Source organism: Syngnathus leptorhynchus, chromosome 3 (genome assembly GCF_054491065.1).
Source record: "Syngnathus leptorhynchus isolate UIUO chromosome 3, UIUO_Slep, whole genome shotgun sequence".
Lineage (NCBI taxonomy): Eukaryota > Metazoa > Chordata > Actinopteri > Syngnathiformes > Syngnathidae > Syngnathus > Syngnathus leptorhynchus.
In genome coordinates this window covers 20986822-21001789 of record NC_141197.1, presented here as the reverse complement: position 1 = coordinate 21001789, position 14968 = coordinate 20986822, and the positions used below count along the sequence as shown (strand labels likewise).

General features: G+C 51.6%; 4 protein-coding genes across 9 annotated transcripts; 3 read left to right on the top strand and 1 right to left on the bottom strand.

Moving 5' to 3' along the window:
• Positions 1-1780: 1780 nt before the first annotated feature.
• Positions 1781-5977, top strand: LOC147059760 (uncharacterized). Of its 5 annotated transcripts, none has more exons than XR_015065751.1 (3): positions 1781-2133; positions 2846-4687; positions 4979-5145. XR_015065751.1 is itself a non-coding variant. In XM_085908597.1 (3 exons), exons 1-3 carry the CDS (start codon positions 2037-2039, stop codon positions 5906-5908), a joined length of 1065 nt encoding a protein of 354 aa, XP_085764723.1. In that variant the 5' UTR covers positions 1781-2036; the 3' UTR covers positions 5909-5977. The 5 variants fall into 5 exon arrangements, 3 of the variants coding, with proteins under 3 accessions (XP_085764723.1, XP_085764722.1, XP_085764721.1); XR_015065750.1 differs by having other exon boundaries at positions 2846-4776; XM_085908597.1 differs by having other exon boundaries at positions 2846-3022; positions 5118-5977.
• A 763-nt stretch (positions 5978-6740) lies between these two features.
• On the bottom strand, positions 6741-9427 carry LOC147059759 (uncharacterized). 2 transcript variants are annotated; one of them, XM_085908602.1, is made up of 3 exons: positions 9020-9427; positions 8290-8403; positions 6741-7913 (listed from the first exon to the last, which is right to left on the bottom strand). In XM_085908602.1, the coding sequence occupies exons 1-3, from the start codon at positions 9147-9149 to the stop codon at positions 6922-6924; spliced, it is 1236 nt and encodes a 411-aa protein (XP_085764728.1). In that variant the 5' UTR covers positions 9150-9427; the 3' UTR covers positions 6741-6921. The 2 variants fall into 2 exon arrangements, with proteins under 2 accessions (XP_085764728.1, XP_085764729.1); XM_085908603.1 differs by having other exon boundaries at positions 6741-7910.
• A 104-nt stretch (positions 9428-9531) lies between these two features.
• On the top strand, positions 9532-11654 carry LOC147059758 (uncharacterized). The gene is made up of 2 exons (XM_085908613.1): positions 9532-10032; positions 10613-11654. Exons 1-2 carry the CDS (start codon positions 9924-9926, stop codon positions 11503-11505), a joined length of 1002 nt encoding a protein of 333 aa, XP_085764739.1. The 5' UTR covers positions 9532-9923; the 3' UTR covers positions 11506-11654.
• A 345-nt stretch (positions 11655-11999) lies between these two features.
• On the top strand, positions 12000-14718 carry LOC147059757 (E3 SUMO-protein ligase ZBED1-like). The gene is made up of 5 exons (XM_085908594.1): positions 12000-12486; positions 12592-12653; positions 12764-12872; positions 12999-14198; positions 14355-14718. The coding sequence occupies exons 1-5, from the start codon at positions 12306-12308 to the stop codon at positions 14681-14683; spliced, it is 1881 nt and encodes a 626-aa protein (XP_085764720.1). The 5' UTR covers positions 12000-12305; the 3' UTR covers positions 14684-14718.
• Positions 14719-14968: the final 250 nt, after the last annotated feature.

Genomic DNA, 14968 nt, shown 5'->3' with positions numbered 1-14968 from the left:
TTCTGAAGATGGGTTGTGGCCATTATTTGTCAAGTCCCATGTCAATTGGGAATGGAGCCCAAATTGAGAAAAGGAATGAACAGCGTGAGCGTGATGCTTGCCCTGCCCTGCCCTGCCCTGCCCTCCTCGCCCCAAGCGAGAGACAGGAAGTCTCCATCCCTCCCATCCGTCAGGCCGCTTAATGACATCTGAGAGCTAAATGCGGACACGTGCCATCTGGAGATGCCGTCCGCTGGGTCATCTGCTTCACCGTCATGTGATTAGGCGCGCGCTAATTGAGGCGCACACGCCGCCTTGATTGCGTTTGCCTCGGCCGTCGAGGGGCAACGTGGCTAGGCCGTGAGCCCAGAGCGCCCGTGACCAATGGCAGGGGCGCGAGGACCGTCCCACGACCCGCCAACGAGCTCACTTTCAAGTTGGAGCATTTCTTTGCCTTGACTTGCGAGCGAGCTAGCTAGCTAGCGTGTGATACAAGAGCTGATGAACATGGAAAGACGGACGGCGAGGATAGCCAGAGAGCGAGAGGAAAAGAATGACAAAATGTCACCGACAAACCAGTGTGTGCATCTAAGGCTTCAAAAAGAATTGGATGACATCAAGTGGCCTTTGACCTCTTGAAGAAGAGAAAGATGGAAGTGAGGAGCTTACAGGTAGCAGAAACTCAACGGAAGGTGGCAGAGGAGCGCAAGCAGACGGCCTCTTAGCCCCACTGTCGGATGATGACGACAAACGGAGCAAGACGATGCGACTTGTCGGGTGATGACGACAAACGGAGCAAGACGATGCGACATGTCGGGTGATGACGACAAACGGAGCAAGACGATGCAACTTGTCGGGTGATGACGACAAACGGAGCAAGACGATGCGACTTGTCGGGTGATGACGACAAACGGAGCAAGACGATGCGACTTGTCGGGTGATGACGACAAACGGAGCAAGACGATGCGACTTGTCGGGTGATGACGACAAACGGAGCAAGACGATGCGACTTGTCACACCGATGACACGCAATGTGCGCAGTGTGGGAAAACATTGAGTTCAAAATGCAATTTGAAGTCACACATGAGAACGCACACCTTTCGCCTGCTCACCTTGCGGGCAAAGATTCACTCCGAAAGGACAAATAAGAACACGCGGCAAAATACATACTGGGGAGAAACCTTTTGACTGTTCAGTTTGCGGCAAAAGCTTCCTAGCAACGCACACCAAAGCGCACGCTGGAGAGAAACCTTTTGCCTGCTCACTTTGTCCTAAAAGATTCGACATTAAGGGACAAGAGCGCTGGGGGGATGTGAGACGTTCCTCCTCTGCAACTGGCTCAGGCAGGCACCAAACTACTGACCGAATAGCACGGAGATGATCCACGTACTGAACTTTCTTTTTCTTGCTTTTTTCATGATGTGTGAGCATGTCTGCAACTCTAGGCTAACTGTGGAAGTTGGCTTTCTGACTTGAAATCGTCGTCATCTCCTGTTGAACAAATGAAATAATCCATTTTCCCTGTTCAACGCTTGGCACGTTTGGCGTTCCAGCGCAAGTCACGTGACATGGACGGGGCCGCATTGGCACACAGCCATGAAAATGGGTCGTCAAAACACTTGAAAGTCATCCGTTCCCCCAGCATCTTTTTTATTTCGTATTTCATCTCTTTTTTTTCCCCCCCTCCGTATACAGAAGACAAGTCTCGCGGGTGAGTCTATACATTACGACCGCAAGATGGAGACACTCGCCTCGAGTGGTTCAACTCCTGCAGCTGATCTACTTCCGGTTCAGAATTCTTTCTTGCTTGCTTGCTTGCTTTGCTTTTCCTACGTGGCTACATACTGGTCGCTTCAAGGTTCGAATTTGGCGCATTGAAGCGTCGACACAGGACGTCCGTCCCAACTTGACTGGATTTCGACACCGGTTTCGTGCGCAGATCATCTCGCCCCAGTACACGTCGAAGCTTCTCTAGCTAGCGTATCTTCTTTTAGCTAGCTAGCCAGCCGCTTCGCATAGCATCGAGTGAGTGTAAAGAGTTGGATCGTTGTGTGAAAATGTGTTCAAGAGGGCCAGTGCAGTGCGAGGAGGGAGTTTGTGCAACAAAGGAGCGGCGAGCTTTCAACGAGACTCCACTTGTGGTCCACGCAGCAGGTAGGTCGGTCGGTCGGTCGGTCGGTCGGTTCACCATTCATTGGTGTTTTGCTCACGAGGGTCGCGTGCGTGTTGGGAGCCATCGCATCCCATCCCATCCCAACTGCCTGGCCAGCTTCAGGTCACCCCGAATCGGTCGAAGCCAGACAATCTCAAGGCGCACGCAGACGAACAACAACGGAACATTTGGCGCGCTCCGTCGGGCTACCGTGCATGTTTTGGGGGGACTGAACCGGAGCTCCCAGAGGAAAGTCACGCCAACTGCACACTGGAAGGCCAGAGCCGGAATCGAACCAGCAACGGCGGACGTGCTAAGGCAGCTAGCTAACCAACCATCTCACTGGAAAGCCTCATGTGCACCTCCTGGTGGCCAAAGCCTTGATTGGCATTTTTGAATCTTATCAATGTCCGCATGGAATCCAAACCCTTAAATGTACGACAGACGGTGAGCCATGAACTGGTCCCGTGGTCCGATTTCCGTTCATCAAACATGACATGTCATGTCATGTCATGCTCTTTACTCAAGCTAAATGAACTTATTTGATGGCTTCTGGACAAATCGAGGTGTTGGTGTGGAATTTTGGTTGTTGGCGAAAATCTGCTTTCAAATGACAGTAGAATAGGGATGTGGATTATTTCTGTTGGTGACTCAATGACACACACCATGGGTCACAACACGAGACTTTAGCAAAGCCTGTCTTGTGTCCTGCAGACGTCACGGAGGGAGATCTCGGTCCTCGGCTGCAGCAGCAGCAGCAGCTTCAGCTGCAGTCGCTCCACATCAAGCAGGAGGAGGAGTGGGCCAAGCCGTGTCACGTTAAGGAGGAGGAGCAGGAGGATGAAATCACCACGTTTCAGTTGACTGACGTCATTGTGAAGTTTGAAGAAGGTGAGGGAGAACACAGCGGAGGATCGAACCGTCTCGAGGCCCCGCAATCAGATAGTGACGACGCCACCTCGCACTCTTCTTACCACGATGACGATCGAGGCGCTAAACGTGACGTGACTGACAAAAAACGTGTTCAATGTTCTCAGTGTGACAAAACCTTTGTCTACAAGTCAAGGTTGAAAAGACACTTGAGAACGCACACTGGAGAAAAACCGTTTAGTTGTTCCCTATGTGGTAAAAGCTTCTCTCTCAAGGCACATTTAACGGCACACAACACGACACACACCGGAGAAAAACCTTTTGCCTGCTCAGTTTGCGATCAGAGATTCTCCAGAAAAGAACATTTAACAAGGCACACAAAAAGACATAATGGAGAGAAACCCTTTCCCTGCTCAATCTGCGGGAAAAGCTTCTCCGAAAAGACCCATTTAAAGATACACACCGGAACACACACGGGAGACAAACCCTTTGCCTGCTCAGTGTGTGGGAAAAGCTTCACTCTGAATTCACTTTTAACAAGGCACACACAAACACACGCTGAAGAAAAACCTTTTGTATGCTCAGCTTGTGGTAAGAGATTTGGTCACAAGGGAGATTTGTCCAAACACGCGCGAACGCATGCGGAAGAGAAACTTTTTGTCTGCTCAGTTTGCGGTAAACGATTCACTCTGAAAGAAGGTTTGACCAAACATTCCAAAACGCACACGGGAGAAAAACCTTGCGCTTGCCCAGTGTGTGGCCAACGATTCTCTGAAAAGGCCCGCTTAACCAGACACATCCGAACACACACCGGGGAAAAACCATTTGTGTGCTCGCTCTGCGGTCAAAGATTTTCCGAAAAGGCCCGGCTAACGCGACACGCGAGGACGCATACTGGAGAGAAGCCCTTTGCGTGCTCCATTTGTGGGAAAACCTTCAACAGAAAGACAACGTTGAAGGCGCACACCAGAACCCACACCGGGGAGAAGCCTTTTGTCTGCTCACTTTGCGGCCAAAGATTCTCAACAAATGGCAATTTAACCATCCACATGAAAAGACACGACGGCGGAGAGAAGCCCTTCACTTGCTTATTCTGCGGCAAAACCTTCCGTGAGAATGGACTTTTAAAAATCCACACGAGGAAACACACCGGAGAGCAGCCGTTTGCCTGCGCGCTTTGTGGCAAAAGGTTCTCCCAGCGGGCCGAGTTGACCAAACACGCAAGGACGCACAGCGGAGAAAAACCTTTTGCCTGTTCACTGTGCGACAAAAGATTCAACGAGAGCGGCCATCTCACCAGGCACGCGAGAACCCACACGGGAGAGAAACCTTTTGTCTGCTCACTTTGCGGCAAGGGATTCGCCGAGAATGGCCACTTAAGACGACACAGCAGAACACACGCGGAGGAGCAGCCGGCCGCCGGTGGCTCTCGGCCGGCCGCCGATGGCTCGCGGCCGGCCGCCGGTGGCTCGCGGCCGGCCGCCGGTGGCTCGCGGCCGGCCGCCGGTGGCTTGCAAACGTGTGTGATGAACTTCGGACGAGGAGCTGGCGACGCTCAAGTGTGACGCTCCCTGTGACACCACAGGAGGGCGCTGTCGGACAGGGCCTTTCCGGTATAAACAGGAAGTCCAAGTTCCGGTGGGTGCCCAGGGGGATGACTGGCCTCACGCTGTCGGAGGGAATCTGGTAATTCTTGGTTTTGTATTTCAGTGTGCTGAATGTGTTTGATATGACACGGTTGATTCGTGGTCGAGGCTTCGCGTGCGGCGCTTCAGGTAGGCGCTATTGTAATGTTTCTAAGGGTCACATATTCCAATCGACTTTCAACACGCGTTACAGTTGCTCAAGTGTACGCTTGCCTGCTGGCCTTAGTTCTTGTTTTGTTCTTTCCGTCGGTCCGCCGGCCGCGCTTGGGGGCTGTAAAGGCGGACCAAGCTCATGAATAAATCTTGTCAACTCCATTTCTTCTTGCTTCAGTAATTGGGAGACCGACCACCTGCTTTACATGAAGTTCAAATGGCTCGACACACTTGATACAAGGCCCATTGGATTGAATTCACAGCAGTAAATATTGAGGAGCGAGCGAGGCTTGACTTCTGCGTGTTGTGCCCAGCAGACCTGGGTGAAGAAGATCTCCAGCCGAGGCCGTGGAGCTCCTCCGGAATGCGGCAGCCCCCAAACCTGAAAGAAGAAGAGCAGGAGGAGGACGTCACCGCCTTTCCTTTCACCGTGATCGTGAAGAGCGAGGACGACCCCGCGGGAGGTTGCCCATCGGACGGCGTGGTAGCGCCACGCCGGGAGAGCGACGAGGCCACGTCGCGCTCCCGGGACACTGATCACGCTCAACGCGCTAAAGGTGATCTGTGGAGTCACGCTGACAAAAAACATGTCAAATGTTCCCAATGTGACAAAACTTTTGATAGGAAGTCACTGTTGATAAGACACACAAGAAGCCACACGGGAGAAAAACCTTTTGCCTGCTCGCTTTGCGGTAAGGGATTCTCCTTAAAGACAAATTTAACAATGCACGTAAGGACGCACACCGGGGAAAAACCCTTTGCCTGCTTCGTGTGCGGTAAAAGATTTGCTAAAAACACCAATTTAACCATTCACACGAGAACGCACACTGGAGAAAAACCTTTTGCCTGCTCGTTTTGTGGGAAAAGATTCACCCAGAAGGGAGACTTGACAATGCATACCAGAACGCACACGGGAGAGAAACCTTTTGTCTGCTCCGTATGTGGCAAACCGTTCACGGAGAAGAAAAATCTAACCACGCACGCGCGGACGCACACTGGTGAGAAACCCTTCAAGTGCAGCGTGTGCGACAAAAGCTTTTATGTCAAGCGCGAGGTGAAGCGACACAGGTGTGCCGCTGACAAGAGCGCCGCTCGCTCAAGCTCTTGACCCGACCCACTGAAGAAAGCCGGGCCGCTCCAGGTGCTTTTCAATCAATAAACTCGGCCAGTGAAGAAGCACACGGTGTCACTTCTGTCTCAAGTTCATCTGGTGAGTTCCATGAAGGCTTCCTGTTTAGCACTCCAATGGTTGGACTTAACTTTCAGCTGCCACTTCAGCACGCGTGTGGGGCGTCGTCCAAAATTCCTACCGACAGCCGCAGAGGTCACATGTTGAAATGATTTGGGTGTGTGCAGATTTCCTACTAAGTGAAACATCCATTTTATTGATTGGGAAAAAAAAAAAAAAGCACTTCCACCCCATCTTCAGTCATGAATTAACCGCAGCCAATTGGACGGATGGGAAAGCTGATCGCAATCAAGTCAGCAGTCCGACCGACTCCAGGCGAGCATGAGAAAACGGCCCGAAGTGGCGAGCCTTCCCAGCAGGGCAAAACATCTTCCAGCCGGCCAGCAGGCTAGCCGGCCAGCAGGCCAGCCGGCCAGCAGGCCAGCCGGCAAGCCAGCCGGCAGGCCAGCCAGCCAGGACGACAACCACTGTGAGCAAAAAGGCCACCGTTCTATTCTTTGGACTGATGAGTGGAATGTTGATCTTAATGGTTACAAGTGGCACAAGAAAAACAACATTGAGCGTCAAAAGTGGCTGACAATTCTCGAGGTATTTTTTTATTTTCCCGCTGACTTTTCTTGGCCTCCTGGGGCTCCCAGTCGGGGATGTCGTTCCTCGGTCACGCTGAATCCAAGAGGACCACTCGAGAGCGGTAAAGGTTGGACTCTTACGATGCTTTCTACTTTCAAATGGACACTCAATAACGAGACAGTTGCAGTGTTCTAGCAAAATATGTATTTCCTTTTTGCATGCATTTTACAGTCCAACTGTTTATTGCTTTTGTTGCACGGTAGGTCCAGCTGGTAGCAGTAAGAGAGAGGGGGGGGGGGGGCAACATCGAGGTTTCCAACGTTCCACACGCAGGCACCACACTCGGCAGGTCAAAGCATTGTCTAGCGCGTGTGTGTCGGTGTGTGCTTTGTCAACTCGTCTCTTCGAGTGAATATTTGACCGCAAATTGAGCAGGCAAACGGTTTCTCCCCAGTGTGTATTTTTGTGTGTATTGTCAAATGTCCCTTATAAGAAAAGCTGTTACCGCAAACCGTGCATGCGTAAGGTTTCTCACCAGTGTGTGTTTTTAGGTGTTCTCTCAAATCCCTGTTCTCAGAGAAACTTTGACCACAAATAGCGCACGCATATGGTTTCTCACCCGTGTGAGTTCTCGTGTGGACTGTCAGTTGACTTTTATGAGAGAATCTTTGACTGCAAAGCGAGCAGGCAAAAGGTTTTTCTCCAGTGTGTGTTCTTGAATGTATGGTTAAGTTGCCCTTCAGAGAGAATCTTTGACCGCAATCTAAGCAGGCAAAGGGTTTCTCCCCACTGTGTATTCTCGCGTGATTTCTCAAGTCTCTCTTTACGGAGAATCTTTGACCACAAACCGAGCAGGCAAAAGGTTTCTCTCCAGTGTGTGTTATTATGTGTTTTGTCAAATGACTTTTATAGGAGAATCGTTGACTACACACTGAGCAAGCAAAAGGTTTCTCGCCAGTGTGTATTCTCACGTGACGTTTCAAAACCCACCTGTCAGCAAACGTTTTACCGCACTGACAACACTTGCAGCGCTTGTTGCCAGTTTGAAATGTCACATCAGCGTCAGACTCTTCATCGTCATCATCGTCACACACTGATAGCGGAGCCAAGAGGCCGTCTGCTTGTGACGCTTCATCGCCCTCTGCTGTCACTTGTTGACTTGAGCTGCTGCTGCTTGGAGGCTCCGCCCCACTCTGAACTTCACCTTCACTCTTCAGAGGGACAAAGGTCAACGGCCAAGCGGTGAGATCCTCCTCCTCCTCCTCCTCTTCCTTTTTGACGTGCTCCTCCTCTTTCATGCCGGACGATTGCAGCATGTCTTCTGCTTGATTGTGGGGGGGCTCTTCATCCTCTGCTTCAGGTGAGCAAAACAACAAGGTTTGGGTGGTACCAAAATGATTGCAAAGCAGCACAATATCAATGGCCTTGAGATGTCCGTCTGTCCGTCCGTCCATTCATCCGTCCGTCCGTCCGTCCATCCATCCATCCATCCATCCGCCCGCCTTACACTTTTTCAAGTCAGAAACAGTGTTTTCATCAAATTCAAAAATGACTTTCCTTCTGACACAATGTGTTTGAATGGAAATCATTTTGTGATGAAATGAATATGGAAGCAGCTCAGCTCATACTTTGACTTTTCATCTTTGCATTCGGCACTTTTGAATAGCGCCCTACTGAAGACATACTGTGACATTACGAGCGATTGCTTTTCTGCCCGTGCTCTGGATCACCTTCTTCACTCTTGACGATGACGTCGGTCGAGGGAAATGCGCCGCTCTCCTCTTCCTCGACGCGAGGCGGGTCGGGCTCCCGCCGCTCGACATGAAGATCCTCCTCCGTGAAGTCTGCAGGACGCAAGAAGACAAGCACGCACGGCTGGATCAAGTCCATCTTGGAAGAGAAGATTTCCCGATTGCCAAGGCTTTAAACGCGCAGTTGTGTCTGGCAGATCCAACTGACTGATTTTGCGGAGTAGGACTGGACAAGCCGTATGTCGTCAAAGTCATTTGCCAGGTGGACGTCATTCCAAATTGGAAAACCGTCTGGACGGACTACAGCGAAAGGACCCTTTTTTTCCTCACAACACATTGTCAATCTTTACAAAGGAGTTTGTTCCCACTAACCGGACCAGGCGATGAAACTAAACACAAAGTGGCTCCCTTTCATCGGGGAAGCGACGTGTTACTTGACGCTCCCGGTTGTCGATGGTCAGTAAATGCCCTGCCCGTTTTACGAATGAAAAGCCAAGGAATGAAATTCCATCTCTACGCGGTGGGACACAGCACGACTGTGCAAGCGGTCTCCTCACACTTTGACAGGTACGAATGACGTTTGCCTTCCCAGTCGAGGCAAGCTACCGCTGGACTGACTGACTGAGTGAGTACGGTACGCAATGTGTTGTCAACGCTCGCTCAGTCATCAGGACTGAAAAGACAAATTGAGGAAGTCAAGTGACGCAACCTTTGCGGTGGTGGAACCCAACTCGAGGCTTCTTGCAAACACCATCCGGTTGCTGACGTTTTCGCCTGTTCGTTGTTGTTTCACAAACTTCTTCCTCGTAATCTTCTTCTTTGACGCGTTTTGCACACATTTCCCACGACAATCAACAACACTCACACGCCCGTCTCTTTGTTAGCGGCTAGCGAGCTAAGCTAAGATCAACTCAACTCAGCTCAGCTCTCGGGAAGTTTCAACACTGCGCTGACACGAGTTTACACTGACAAAAAGATTCAAGTAACGATCATCAGATATGTCTATAGATTACGTCAAGTCCCGTGTCGAGTTTTTAGTATGTTCCAAAATGTTAGCAAAATTCACGTCATCCAAATGTTGATACTTCCGTTGATTTGGTGACGTAACGTCCGCTCACACAACACCCTGGCCGACGCAATACGGCCATCTGGCGGCGATGGCGGCAAATAGCACAAACTGGTCACACCGTCAGCAAAGCAATCCGCAAACGCAAGTGTTTGCCGAGGCTTTTTCTTACTCCGCACAATATTCCAACTGCGCACTCGGTCCAATTGGTTTGAAAAGTAAATACTCTCTACTGTCGGCATGGTCATGCATATTAAGTTGGACCAAGCGGAGTTGCCGTACTTTGTCGCACTTGTTTGCTGCAGTTCTTTTGGCTGCAGTGCGGCTAACCAAACGTGCTTCGAGAAATAACTTTCGAAACTCTGCAGAACGCAACAAAGTATTTAAAAATGATTCATTAAGTCTTCGTGGCCGGATAAAGTCCTCTCGATGCACATTGAATATTCTCAATTTAACGTAGCTTAGTAACAGTCACGCGTTTGTTAGCATCACAAAGCTAACTCGAGACCAAATGTGAATGTAAAGAACTCGTGATCATCGTGTCAAAATGAAAGAAGAAGATTATGAAGAGGAACTTTGTGGACCAAAAGAGGCGAACGAGCGACAATGGCTGCATGCACATTGCAATAAGTCTCGAGTTGAGTTCCACGGAAAAGGTTTGTTCCTTTTCTACTCTCACCAACCGACTTTTTGTTGGTAATAATCATATTTTTACATTTTATGCAGCAGTCTGTATTACAAGCGGTACTTTGATTGACACGTTGAACTCAAGCTAGTATTATTCTTATTGATTGATTGATTTTCTTTCACATCCAGCTTGATCATTTATTCGTTGATATTATCTACAGGGGATGTAGAAAGTCTGCACACATCTGATAAATTGCAAATTTGTTTTGATTGAAAGAAATTAGATGGACGAAGCTTTTATTGCAACTGTCACTCCTTTCAGCTATGACACTTTTCATGTTAACAAGTTTATTCATGTTCTTTTAGACAAGACTGATAAAAAAAAAATCTATTCAACAGGCTTATTCATGTTTTTTAGCCACGGGTGGTACAAAAAAAAAAAAAAAAAGATAATTATTTTTTAAATACATCTTTCGGTATACTAATTTCATTATTTTCCTTGAGTGTGCGGACTGAATGAAACAGAGCACTTTTGTTATTTACAGCTAATACCTATTTATAGATTATTTGTGCTGTTAAATCAATAAAGCATCTCCCATTGTATTTCAGACCAACCACACTTCAAAGAGGAAGAGCAGGAGGGAAACGTCAGTGAGTTTCCATTGACTTTTGTCGTCGTCAAGATTGAAGGTGAAGACAACTGTGAAAGTGAGGAGAAGAGAGGGGCAGAGCCGTCAGGCGGCGGCGGTGGCGGCGGTAGCAGCGGCGGCAGCGGCGGCGGCGGCGGCAGCGGCGGCAGCAGCTCACCTCAACACCTGACAGCAGACAGTGATGGAGACCACTGTGGAGGAGCACCATCCCACAGCCACTTGGCTCCACTCTCGAACGATGACGACATAACGTCACACTCTTCTGAAACCGAGGAAGACGAGGATGAACACGCTCATGGGCACATGCCATCATTTCACATTGACAAAAAGTATGCAAAATGTTCACATTGCGACACATTCTTTTACAAGTCATCACTGAAAAGACACACAAGAACACACACGGGAGAGAAACCTTTTGCCTGTTCAGTTTGTGCTAAGACATTCTCTAGAAAGGGAGATTTATCAACACACCAAAGAACACACACAGGGGAGAAACCATTTGTCTGCCTTTTTTGTGGCCGGAGATTCACTCAAAGTAACACTTTGACAGCACACACGAGAACGCACACTGGTGGGAGACCTTTTGCTTGCACCCTTTGTGATAAAAGATTCACGCAGAGAGCAAATTTAATAGCACACACAAGAACACACACGGGAGAACAACCGTTTGCCTGCTCGCTTTGCGGCCAAAGATTCTCCATCAAAGCAAATTTAACCACACACACAAGAACACACACTGGAGAAAAACCTTTTGCCTGCTCAGTTTGCGGTGGAAGATTTTCTGTGAAGAGAACTCTAACGAGACATACAAGAAGACACACTAGCGAGAAAGCTGTCAGTTGCAATGTGTGAGTGAGTGAGCAGCCAGTCGGGGACTTTTCAACCATTAAAACGTTTAAAGGTGCAATCTAAATCGATCAAATTGTTCTCAGCCGTAGGTTCGTTTTGTATTTGGCTGCCATTTCGTTTGGGAAGGAATGAAGTGAGTGGAGTTAAGTTAAGTTAACTTATGCCATGTCAAAACCCCCCTTTTCATGGAGGTATACTATGCTGAGCGGAAGTCACTCAGTCAAGTCCTGTGTTGCGAATGCCCCTCAAAACTGTTGAATGGCGATGAGCATTTCAGGTGGCGTCCAAGTCAGGTCAAAGCAATTGCTCACAATCGCCACGGCAGCACGTTACCAGCCGCTGGAACAAGTACATCCATCCATCAATCCATCAATCCATCAATCCATCAATCCATCAATCCATCAATCCATCAATCCATCAATCCATCCATCCATCCATCAATCCACCAATCCACCAATCAACCAACCGTCATCCGAGTGGCGGCGAGACTATGCGGAAGTGACGTGGGGCTGTGCGACGTGACGGAAGTGGCTGGCGCAGGAGCCGCTGTGACCATTGCCGCAAAATGGCGTCAGCGCAGCCGCTTTTCTTATGGAAACAATTCGTCTCCTGTTCGCCGTAGACACACCGAAGCGTCCTTCACCACTATCCTGCACGAAAAGGTTCTCGAGGAACATTTGGTGTCAGCTTCAAGTCCTCTCGGTGCATTCTCAATTGAGCTTAGCTAGCTTAGCTGGATAGCCGCTAACGCAGAGACGCCTTTCAGTTGTTGCAGCTCAGTCTGGTGTTTAGATCACGTCACAATGTGTGCAAAACGTGTGAAAGAAGAGGAGTACGAGGAGGAAGTCTGTGGAGTTAAAGAGGAAGACTTCGAGGAGGAAGTTTGCGGAGTTAAAGAGGAAGAGTTCGAGGAGGACGTTTGTGGCGTTACAGACGAGAAGGAGACGCAACTCCTGGACGCCCGAGTTGCGCTCCACGGAGCAGGTTTGTTGAGCTCGTTTGCCGAAGCGCGTGACGTACGTCCGAAGCAGCAACCGCGCGCGCGTTCTTGACAAACTGATGACGTCTCTCTGATCATTCTGGAGCAAGACAGGAAGAGAGGTCGTTCTTCTGACATGTGGGAATACTTCAGTCTGATCACCCCCGATAAGGTACGGAGGAGCGCAGCGCAGCTGAGCCGAGCCGAGCGGTGCGGAGCTATGAATCCCAACGGATCGGTCGGTGGGGCGCCTGAACTCAGTTTATACGCGCTTCCGCCCAGGTCCAGTGCTTGGTGTGCTCGGCCGAACTCAAGTACCACGGCAATACGTCGTCCATGGTGAGGCACTACACGGCCAGGCACGGACCCGCTCTGAAACAGGGCACCGCAAGTGAGTGGAGTCCAGCCAGCCGGGCCGGGCCGGGCCGGGCCGGGCCGAGCCGAGCCGAGCCGAGCCGAGCCCACCGCCTTTGCCCGTCCGTCCGTCCGTCCGTCATTTGTTTGTCTCGCCATTCAGCCGGCCGCAAGCAGGAGCTGGACGAAGCGCTGGCCAACATGGTGGTGAAAGACTGGCAACCTTTTTCCGTGGTGGACGACTGCGGCTTCAAGGCGCTGGTGGCGGCGCTGGATCCCGCCTACGTGCTCCCGTCCAGACGGGCCCTCAAGAAGATGGTGGTGGAGAAATACGAGGAGGAGCGCAGCAAGGCCAAGGCGGCCGTGCGCCAGGCCGAGGCCGTCAGCCTGACCGCCGACACCTGGAGCTCGGTGGGGGGGGAGGCCTGCCTGGCGGTGACCTGCCACTTTCTGGACCAGGCCATGAGAGTGGCCACCGTGCTTCTGGGCGTGCGGCCTCTGCCGCAATCGCACACGTCCAGTCACGTGGCCGAGCGCTTGGCGGCGCTCATGGAGGACTGGGCCATCGAGGCCAAGGTGACTTCCATCGTGACCGACGCGGCGCCCCACACGGTGGCCTCGGTGCGCCATCTCAATCTGAGACACGCGCTCTGCTTTGCCCGCGCGCTCAATTTGGTGGTCAAGAAGGCGCTGGACGCCACGGCGGGCCTGCAAGAGCTCCGCGCCCGGGCGCGCCACCTGGTGGCTCTCTTCAAGAGCAGCGCCGGCGCCAGAGAGAAGCTGAGACAAGCGCAGGCGCAGACGGACGCTCCGGCCGCGCCGCTCGTCCAGGAGGCGGACGCGCGCTGGACCAGCACCTTCCTCATGCTCCAGCGCCTCTCGGAGCAGCGACGCTGCGTGGACGCGGCGCTCGCCGGCCTGGAAACGCCGGCCGCGCCGCTCTCCTCTCAGGACCAGGAAACGGCGGCCGCGTGCCTGCACCTGCTGGCGCCCTTCTACCAGGCCAGCCTGGAGATGGCGCAGGAGAAGAGACTGTCGGCCTCCAAGGTGATCCCCATCACCAAGATGCTGCTGCTGCACTTGCACGAGGCCAACGAAAAGAGCAGCCACGCCGCGGCCAAGCAGCTGGCGCACAACCTGCTCTCCGTCATGCAGGAAAGGTTCGACACGCAGGAGAGCCAGACGGCCTTGAGCCTCTCCACCCTGCTGGATCCCAGATTCAAAACCTTTGGCTTCTACAACCAAGCGCGCGCGCAGACCTCCGTCAAACGCCTGGCGGCCCAGTGCTCGCAAATGATCATGAGCACGCCCGCCGAAGAGCGGCCCTCCGCCTCGCCGCCCTCGTCGCCGGCCAGCGTCGCGGGTGGGTGAGAGCGCTGCGGCCGGAGCGAGCGCTGCGGCTTGGGCGGCCCAAGCAAGGGGCTTGGGCCTTGCCCTATCTGACCTAACCCCTATCTGACCCCAGGACAGATAGGGGTCATGTTCTCGCTGACCCCTATCTGTCCCGTTTGCGCGGCAGGTATCGACCTCTGGGAGAGCCTGGACAGAGACGCCTCGGAAGCCATGCGGCGGTCGCGCAACGCCTCGGTGGACGCCACGCTGGAAGTGCAGCGCTACGTGAGCGACCCGCCCCTGGGGCGAGCGGAAGACCCGCTGGCCTACTGGCTGAGCCATCGCAACGTTTACCCGCATCTCTTCCGGCTGGCCAAGCATTTCCTGTGCACGCCGGCGTCGTCGGTTCCTTGCGAGCAGGTCTTCTCCAAATGCGGAGAACTTGTGAGCAAGAAGAGAAATCGACTCAGCCCCAACAGTGTGGAAATCGTGACGTTCCTCAATCAAAGTCTCTGACCGACCGGCAATTTTCTTTTGTAAATGCAATTAAATGTAGTGTTTTGAGAAGTTTTGGTGTGTTGTTTTTTGGGCTTCCTTTTCTAACAGCTGATAGATGGAAACGTGAATTCTGCCACTTCAAGGCAAGCCACTTATACAAATTGCGTCTAAAACGACCAAAACAAAGGGGACCCGGGTAGAAGGAAGACAGAGAGAAGATCTTTTCGAAACCAATACCGAAATACCTCATGATAGTTAGTGACCGTTCGAAGTTTTGACTTGTGATGGTGAAGTACTATGTGC